This window comes from Scyliorhinus canicula, chromosome 11 (genome assembly GCF_902713615.1).
Source record: "Scyliorhinus canicula chromosome 11, sScyCan1.1, whole genome shotgun sequence".
Taxonomy (NCBI): Eukaryota; Metazoa; Chordata; class Chondrichthyes; order Carcharhiniformes; family Scyliorhinidae; genus Scyliorhinus; species Scyliorhinus canicula.
The window spans coordinates 151,219,898-151,229,989 of NC_052156.1; the positions used below are offsets into that span (position 1 = coordinate 151,219,898).

Genomic DNA, 10,092 nt, shown 5'->3' on the forward strand with positions numbered 1-10,092 from the left:
ATGTAAAATTACGGCCATAATATCTGATGCTGAGAGTACAGCTCTTATTTGTTTTTTATAAAATAAATTGAGTACCCAATTATTTTTTCCAATTAAGGTGCAATTTAACGTGGCCAATCCACCTAACTTGCACATCTTTGGGTTGTGGGGACGAAACCCACGCAGACACGGGGAGAATGTGCAAACTCCTCACAGACAGTGACCCAGGGCTGGGATCCGAACCCAGGTCCTCAGCGCCGTACGCAGCAATGCTAACCACTGTGCTGCCTACAGCTCTCATTTGTGATCGTTCTCTGGATTTGGAGGCAATCAAACCAAATCAAACTGTTTTCATAAGTAGCACATATATTTAGTTTCATCAACTTTATTAATTGGAGCTCATTTACTTTGTTAGCATGACCATCACAATAATATTTGAATAACATTCAAGAGTTGAATGATTTTGACCCAGGTCAATATCTTCAGTCAGTAACACTTTTGATGGTAGCATTGGTGAACTCCTTGAATTAGTATATAAATTAATTTCAGCGCTTATGGTTTAAGAGCTCTCTGTATGGGTAGCACAGTGATTAGCACTGTTGCTTCACAGTGCTAGGGACCCAGGTTTGAATCCCGGCTTGGGTCACTGTCTGTGCGGAGTCTGCACGTTCTCCCCGTGTCTGCGTGGGTTTCCTCTGGATGCTCCAGTTTCCTCCCACAATTCCTGAAAGATGTGCTGTTGGGTTATTCGGACATTCTGAATTCTCCTTGTACCCGAACAGGCGCCGTAGTGTGGCGACTGGTGGATTTTCACAGTAACTTCATTGCAGTGAAGGGCAGCACGGTGGTGCAGTGGTTAGCACTGCTGCCTCACGGCGCCAAGGTCCCAGTTTCGATCCCAGCTCTGGGTCACTGTCAGTGTGGAGTTTGCACATTCTTCCCGTGTTTGCGTGAAATTGTCCCTTAATTGGAAAAAATGAATTGGGTACTCTAAATTTATTTTTAAAAGACTTCATTGCAGTGTTAATGTAAGCCTACTTGTGACACTAATAAAGATTATTATTGTGAACATGTAAGTTTGTTAGCTCAGTTGGCTTGATGGCTAGAGCATGATACAGAAGAACATCAATGGCCGGGTACAACCGCAACACTGGTAGTCCATTCTCCTCAGCTTGCCCCATGTTGGTGGAGTGGTGACCAACAACCTAATACAACCAATTTTTGTGGACTATGGCTAATTACCTAAAATTACATTTTGCAAGTCCACTAACGTTTACAGGACGAGGTCTTTTCAGTGTTGCAGTTACTCGCACAATCCACCGTCTCCAATGATCCAGCTGCTTGCAGCAATATGGGACTCCCTGGCTGGTCAGGAAGTGAACCACTAAACCAGAGCCCAAAAGTCAATCTTTTTAATAAGTCTTTTTTTTCTTTCATTTCAGTTATTTTCACAAACACCAGCAGGCCAAACTTCTTTATCCAATGCCATTCATTAATAATAACATTCTGATAACATAGACAGTCATTAACTGCTCTTTTTAATAAGCTGCTTAATGTTCACAGCTTAATAATGGTGTTTAGCTTAATTCAGACTTTCGGAAGACTTTTTCCCTGTTATCTATTTCAATTTTACTTTAAGTAAATGTGCAGTGTTTCCAATTCGTTCGGCGACCAAAGTCCTTAACTGATAATTCAAGAGATGTGTATCATTTGTGCTTAAGTCATTCAGTTACGAACGATTAAACACAAATCACAAGCATTTGTTTCCATAGTTTCTTTCTTCTCACGTTAGCCTTTGTTCTTTCAGTTTGTAACTAGCTTTGAAAAATATCAGAAGATGATACTAAAATATATTATATATCATTGTAGTCCACTGCACTACAAAATATTTTACAACAACACCTTATCCTATGTCCCTATTAATACTTTATATAGGAAGAAAAGGAACTCTAGAACAAAAAGGAACTCGAGTTGGTCATGGAAGATTGCACCAAAGGCAAGACAACATGGTAAACTTAATTTCTAAATGTTTATCTGTAAATTAGTGGCCTAACATCTGTTACGAGTTCAAATCAGGATTTTTTGGCAGCCATCAATAAAAAAGTATTAAGTAAAAGCTCTTCATCTGCCACTGGGCCACATGAAGTAGTGGCTTGGTCTGAGAGGATATGGGCAGCAAGATGTATGATAAGTTCAAGTTGATGGAGGGTGGAAGTTGGGAGCCCAGCCAGGAAAGCATTGGAATAATCAAGTCTACAGGTTTCAGCAGATGACCAGAAGTAACTGACACCAGGGGTTGACCAGTGGGAGCTGTCACTGGAAGGATACCAGGTGCTCTTGGATTATTTTAACCACTGACAGTCAGTGGTGCTGGAATAATCTGAAAAAATAAACTACGCAGTAATAGAAAATGATGGAAGAATGTAGGTAGCAAAATAACAAAATTATATTCAGAGAATATTCAGAACATTTCTTATTACATATCTTTGCAATGACTGATGACTTAAGAGCTGAAGCGGCCTCACGGTAGCATGGTGGTTAGCATCAATGCTTCACAGCTCCAGGGTCCCAGGTTCGATTCCCAGCTGGGTCACTGTCTGTGTGGAGTCTGCACGTCCTCCCTGTGTGTGCGTGGGTTTCCTCCGGGTGCTCCGGTTTCCTCCCACAGTCCAAAGATGTGCGGGTTAGGTGGATTGGCCATGCTAAATTGCCCGTAGTGTAAGGTTAATGGGGGGATTGTTGGGATACGGGTTACGTGGGTTTAAGTAGGGTGATCATTGCTCGGCACAACATCGAGGGCCGAAGGGCCTGTTCTGTGCTGTACTGTTCTAAGCTTCTAAGCTATGCTTGAAGACCCAAACATAGATTGTTTTCATAGGGGGCGGCACAATTGCACATTGGTTAGCACTGCCTCTCGGCACCGAGGACCCGGGTTCAATCCTGGCTCCAGGTCACTGTCCGTGTGGAGTGTTCACATTCTCACAGTATCTGCGTGGGTCTTCCCCTACAACTCAAAGATGTGCAGGGTAGGTGGATTGGCCAAGCTAAAATTGCCCCTTAATTGGAAAAATAAAGAATTGGGTACTCTAAATTTATTTTTTAAAAGCAGATTGTTTTGATAGTACTTATTTTGATTGTCATGAGATGTGCAATGTAAGCCATTAATTAGCTCTCTCAAATAGACACTGGTATGTCAAAACAAAGAAAATGAACAAATCAAAATCATTCCACTCTCTGCTTTCCTCAATTGAAGAGCTCATGCCAAACTGTTCTTTATCTATTGAAAACTTTATCTACTCAAAAATTCCAATAGTGAAATGAAAATCGCTTATTGTCACAAGTAGGCTTCAAATGAAGTTACTGTGAAAGCCCCTGGGGCAGCAGGGTAGCATGGTGGTTAGCATAAATGCTTCACAGCTCCAGGGTCCCAGGTTCGATTCCCGGCTGGGTCACTGTCTGTGTGGAGTCTGCACGTCCTCCCCCTGTGTGCGTGGGTTTTCTCTGGGTGCTCCGGTTTCCTCCCACAGTCCAAAGATGTGCGGGTTAGGTGGATTGGCCATGCTAAATTGCCCGTAGTGTCCTAATAAAAGTAAGGTTAAGGGGGGGGTTGTTGGGTTACGGGTATAGGGTGGATACGTGGGTTTGAGTAGGGTGATCATGGCTCGGCACAACATGAAGGGCCTGTTCTGTGCTGTACTGTTCTATGTTCTATGTTCTAGTCGCCACATTCTGGCACCTGTTCAGGGGAGGCTGGTACAATAGTGTATAAGAACAGCAAATTTGTAAAACGAAAATTCAGAGAAAATCTGAGATAAAACGAGCGCCAAATTTAGACTTTAAAAGTCTGCAGATTGTATGAGGAAGGAGGGCTGAGGAACAAAGAACAAAGAAAATTATAGCACAGGAACAGGCCCTTCGGCCCTCCCAGCCTGCGCCGATCCAGATCCTTTATCTAAACCTGTCTCCTATTTTCCAAGGTCTACTTCCCTCTGTTCCCGCCCATTCACATACCTGTCTAGATGCTTCTTAAATGATGCTATCATGCCCGCCTCTACCACCTCCACTGGTAAAGCGTTCCAGGCACCCACCACCCTCTGCGTAAAAAAACTTTCCTCGCACATCTCCCTTAAACTTTCCCCCTCTCACCTTGAAATCGTGACCCCTTGTAACTGACACCCCCACTCTTGGGAAAAGCTTGTCGCTGTCCACCCTGTCCATACCTCTCATAATTTTGTAGACCTCAATCAGGTCCCCCCTCAACATCCGTCTTTCCAACGAAAACAATCCTAATCTACTCAACCTTTCTTCATAGCTAGCACCCTCCATACCAGGCAACATCCTGGTGAACCTCCTCTGCAGCTTCTCCAAGGCATCCACATCCTTCTGGTAATGTGGCGACCAGAACTGCACGCAGTATTCCAAAAGTGGCCGAACCAAAGTCCTATACAACTGTAACATGACCTGCCAACCATTGTACTCAATACCCCGTCCGATGAAGGCAAGCATGCTGTATGCCTTCTTGACCACTCTATCAACTTGCGTTGCGACCTTCAGGGTACAATGGACCTGAACTCCCAGGTCTCTCTGCACATCAATTTTCCCCAAGACCCTTCCATTGACCATATAGTCCGCTCTTGAATTTGATCTTCCAAAATGCATCACCTCGCATTTGCCTGGATTGAACTCCATCTGCCATTTCTCTGCCCAACTCTCCAATCTATCTATATTTTGTTGTATTCTCTGACAGTCCTCCTCGCTATCTGCAACTCCACCAATCTTAGTATCATCTGCAAACTTGCTAATCAGACCACCTATACCTTCCTCCAGGTCATTTATGTAGATCACAAACAACAGTGGTCCGAGCACGGATCCCTGTGGAACACCACTAGTCACCCTTCTCCATTTTGAGACACTCCCTTCCACCACTACTCTCTGTCTCCTGTTGCCCAGCCAGTTCTTTATCCATCTAGCTAGTACACCCTGAACCCCATACGACTTCACTTTTTCCATCAACCTGCCATGGGAAACCTTATCAAACGCCTTACTAAAGTCCATGTATACGACATCTACAACCTTTCCCTCATCAATGAACTTTGTCACTTCCTCAAAGAATTCTATTAGGTTTGTAAGACATGACCTTCCCTGCACAAAACCATGCTGCCTATCACTGATAAGTCTATTTTCTTCCAGATGTGAATAGATCCTATCCCTCAGTATCTTCTCCAACAGTTTGCCTACCACTGACGTCAAGCTCATGGGTCTATAATTCCCTGGATTACCCCTGCTACCCTTCTTAAACAAAGGGACAACATTAGCAATTCTCCAGTCCTCCGGGACCTCACCCGAGCTCAAGGATCCTGCAAAGATATCTGTTAAGGCCCCAGCTATTTCGACCTTCGCTTCCCTCAGTAACCTGGGGTAGATCCCATCCGGTCCTGGGGACTTGTCCACCTTAATGTCTTTTAGAATACCCAAAACTTCCCCCTTCCGTATGACAACTTGACCGAGAGTATTTAAACATCCATCCCTAGTTTAAGGGAGATGTGCGTGGAAAGTTTTTTACGCAGAGGGTGGTGGGTGCCTGGAACGCTTTACCAGCGGAGGTGGTAGAGGTGGACACGATAGCATCATTTAAGAAGCATCTAGACAGGTATATGAATGGGCGGGAACAGAGAGAAGTAGACCTTGGAAAATAGGAGACAGGTTTAGATTCTGGATCGGCGCAGGCTGGGAGGGCTGAAGGGCCTGTTCCTGTGCTGTAATTTTCTTTGTTCTTTGTTCTAGCCTCAACATCCGTCTTGTCCCTCTCCTTTGTGAATACCGATGCAAAGTATTCATTAAGAATCTCACCTATTTCCTCTGACTCCACGCATAAATTCCCTCTTTTGTCTTTAAGTGGGCCAATCCTTTCTCTAGTTACCCTCTTGCTCCTTACATATGAATAAAATGCTTTGGGATTTTCCTTAACCCTGTTAGCCAAAGATATTTCATGACCCCTTTTAGCCCTCTTTATTGCGCGTTTGAGATTCGTCCTACTTTCCCAATATTCCTCCAAAGCTTCATCAGTTTTGAGTTGCCTCGATCCTATGTATGCTTCCTTTTTCATCTTAGCTAGTCCCACAATTTCACCCGTCATCCATGGTTCCCTAATCTTGCCATTTCTACCTTTCATTTTCACAGGAACATGTCTGTCCTGCACTCTAATCAACCTTTCCTTAAAAGACTTCCACATTTCAAATGTGGATTTATCCTTAAACAGCTGCTCCCAATCCCCATTCCCTAGCTCCTGCCAAATTTTGTTATACTCTGCCTTTCCCCAATTTAGTACTCTTCCTTTCGGACCCCTCTTGTCCTTGTCCATGAGTATTCTAAAACTTACGGAATTGTGATCGCTATTCCCAAAGTAATCACCGACTGAAACATCAACCACCTGGCCGGGATCATTCCCCAATACCAGGTCCAGTATGGCCCCTTCCCGAGTTGGACTATTTACATACTGCTCTAAAAAACTTTCCTGGATGCTCCTTACAAACTCTGCTCCATCTACGCCTCCAACACTACACGAATCCCATTCAATGTTGGGGAAGTTAAAATCTCCCATCACAACCACCCTATTGCTCCTACATTTTTCTATAATCTGTCTGCATATTTGTACCTCTACTTCATGGTCGCTTTTGGGAGGCCTGTAGTAAAGTCCCAACAATGTTACTGCACCCTTCCTATTTCTCAGCTCCACCCATATTGCCTCAGTGCTCGAATCCTCCATTGTACCCTCCTTAATCACAGCTGTGATATCATCTCTGATGAGTAATGCAACTCCTCCACCCCTTCTACCTCCCTCACTATCCCTCCTGAAGCATCTATACCCTGGGATATTCAGTTGCCAGTCCTGCCCTTCCCTCAACCAAGTCTCAGTAATACCAATAGCATCATATTCCCAGGTACTGATCCAAGCCCTAAGTTCATCTGCCTTACCTGCTACACTTCTCGCATTAAAACAAATGCACCTCAGACCACCTTTGCGTTCATCATCTCTTCCCTGTCTACTCTTCCCCTTAGTCACATTGAGTTTATTGTCTCGTACCTTACTGGCTTGAGTTGCTGCTTCTTTACTGACCTCTAACTTCCTAATCTGGTTCCCATCCCCCTGCCACATTAGTTTAAAACCTCCCCAACAGTGTTAGCAAAAGCACCCCCTAGGACATTGGTTCCAGTCCTGCCCAGGTGTAGACCATCCGGTTTGTAATGGTCCCACCGCCCCCAGAACTGGTTCCAATGTCCCAAAAATCTGAACCCCTCCCTCCTGCACCATCTCTCAAGCCACGTATTCATTCTGACTATTCTTGAATTTCTACTCTGACTGTCCCGTGGCACTGGTAGCAATCCTGAGATTACTACCTTTTTTGAGGTCCTACTTTTTAAACTTATCTCCTAACTCCCTAACTTCTGATTGTAGGACCTCATCCCTTTTTTTACCTATATCGTTGGTGCCTATATGCACCACGACAACTGGCTGTTCATCCTCCCCCTTCAGTATGTCCTGCAGCCGATCGGAGACATCCCCGACTTGAGCACCCGGGAGGCAACATACCATTCGGGAGTCTCGTTTTCGACCACAGAAACGCCTGTCTACTCCCCTTACAATTGAATCCCCTATGACTATAGCCCTGCCAGTCTTTTTCCCGCCCTTCTGTGCAGCAGAGCCAGCCACGGTGCCATGAGCCTGGCTACTACTGCCTTCCCCTGGTGAGTCATCTCCCCCAACAGTATCCAAAACGGTATACCTGTTTTGGAGGGAGATGACCGCAGGGAACACCTGCACTGCCTTCCTGCTCTTTCTCTGCCTTTTGGTCACCCATTCCCTGTCTCCGTCACCAATCCTAATCTGCGGTGTGACCAACTCACTGAACGTGCTATCCACGACCTCCTCAGCATCGCGGATGCTCCAAAGTGAGTCCATCCGCAGCTCCAGAGCCGTCATACGGTCTAACAGGAGCTGCAGCTGGACACACTTCCCGTACATGAAGAAGTCAGGGGCATCGGCCGTGTCCCTGAACTCCCACATTGCGCACGAGGAGCATAACATGGGTCTGGGATCTCCTGCCATTTTTACCCTTTACCTTAACTGATTACAAATATAGTATCAAATAATTAATAAGTGATAGGAATAAAGATTTTACTTACCGATCACAGTACTCACCAACACACGAAGAGTTAAATTTCTCCCAGCAACTGCTAATTGGAGCACTTTCCTTGCCAGCCAATCAGGTCACTGCTTTGCTGTGATGTCACCCTTCAAGGTAAGTTTTTAAAGAGATAAACTTAGCTTCCCGACAACCACGGTTGTTTTTTTTTTGGTTAGAGGAGGGGGTAGGGAGGGAAACACTGAGGAAGTGTTTCAGGTTAAATTGTCACTTGACGACAGCCCCTTCACAAACCACCTTCAAATTAGGCTGACCGCACTGCACGTATGCAAATCTCCCCGGAACAACCACTCAGTAGCTCCGCTCTGCTGCCCTCTGCTGGATCAATAAGATAAGATCAGGAAGAGAAGTACAGAAAAAAAATCCATTTGTATGTCTATGTCTTTCCCATTTTGCAGGATGAGAACAACGGGAATAATATCTGCTATGCAGAACTGAAACTGGGAAACATGAAGAAAGTAAGAAAAAAGGAAGAGGAGATTGTCTACAGTACAGTGCTTTTGTCAAAATCTGGTGAATAGGACACACAACAAATAATGACGCATGTCATTCTTTAAACTAGTCACAACAGCAGTGAACTGGAATAACGAAAAGCCAAAACAAATCTTTTGGCAGTGGCACACATCACTGAAATGAAACAGAGCCTTTAACCTTTTGAGGACGAAATGTAATTTGAAATTTGCATATTTGTTAAGTTAAAAATACACAAGAACCATCCGGCAAAGAACCTTAGATCAAACTGTTGCATCTTTGTCATCATTCTCGCAGTTCTTTTCTCTTGCATTATCTTAGAATTGGGCAGTTAGTTGTGTGTCATAATAATACATTAATGCATATATGTCTATGTGCCCTATGATTGTACATGTTTGCATATAATCACTTATCCAAATATGGGTATGTGCTGTCTGAGTGCTCCATTTGTGTTTGTGCTGTATTTGTTCTGTCTTGCTGCATTTTCATACTTTGTCTGTGGTCTCTGTGTATGTTACTTATGTCCATGCGTGCATCCCTGTTTGGTACGTGATGTGCGATGTTGTATTCTCTGTGCTTTGTAAGTATGTGTTTATGTTTGTGCAGAGTAAATGTTTATAATTAGGTTTGGTCTTTTTGTGTACTGCAGTTTATTTTGTAAACTTAAATACATATTTAAATTCTGCATCTAGAATGTAATTTTAAAATTATTATGTAACAAACTTGGGCCAGGATTTTTGCCTGACTCATAGGTCACTTTGCCAGCACCAACTTGTCCTAGTCATTTTTGGAAAGGGGTTGGGATAGAACGGCTCCCAGCAGCAATTGTCTGGTAGCTTGTTCAGTCAATTAACAAGCCATTTAAGGCTAGTATCAGAGGCTAACTGGGTACTTCCAGTTGGGCTGTAGGCCCCTTGTGGCATCAGGATCAAGTCATCTGCCAGGTGACAGTCTCCCTGCAGCAGCAGGGAGGGCCAGAACTCGGGTAACTTTAAGCTTCCCTCGTCCACCTGGCCACAGCTGTGGCTGCAAACAACTTGTCCGGCAACTGTGGCCATTTTTTCCTTCAAATGGGTTCGAAGTGCCGAGAGGGTGTCTAAGTGGAAGCACCCTTTTTCTCCCTTATATCAATGGCAGACTAGAACTTCATTACTGGAGGGCCTCCTATTGACCTGCTAGTTTAGAGTCCCTGCCGGCCATACTTAATCAGAAGGCAAGTCTGCCCTCTGGCTGCTAATTGGCCAATTCAGTAAAATTTTGTTTTGGGTTGCTGCTTTTTACAGTGTTGAATCAGGAACTGCATTTGATACCAATATTGGACCCCTGACTGTAAATGGAAAAACCTGCCTTTGGTACAGTTTCTAAAATATCAGAAAATGTTATATTATCGATTAGTGTGTTGGCTTTCTTTTTTTTTTTGGAAATGTTTTTTATTAGT

The 10,092-nt window shown here is 44.1% G+C and overlaps 1 protein-coding gene across 3 annotated transcripts in view; it reads left to right on the plus strand.

The window, feature by feature from the left end:
* LOC119973505 (tyrosine-protein phosphatase non-receptor type substrate 1-like) overlaps nt 1–9,341 on the plus strand; it is a 37,058-nt gene extending 27,717 nt beyond the window's left edge. For all 3 annotated transcript variants that reach the window (XM_038811745.1, XM_038811744.1, XM_038811742.1), the window contains 2 exons: nt 1,915–1,988; nt 8,582–9,341. In XM_038811745.1, the coding sequence (XP_038667673.1) occupies nt 1,915–1,988; nt 8,582–8,704 (197 nt within the window). In that variant the 3' untranslated portion in view covers nt 8,705–9,341. The remainder of the gene's footprint in view (nt 1–1,914; nt 1,989–8,581) is intronic.
* Nucleotides 9,342–10,092: the final 751 nt, after the last annotated feature.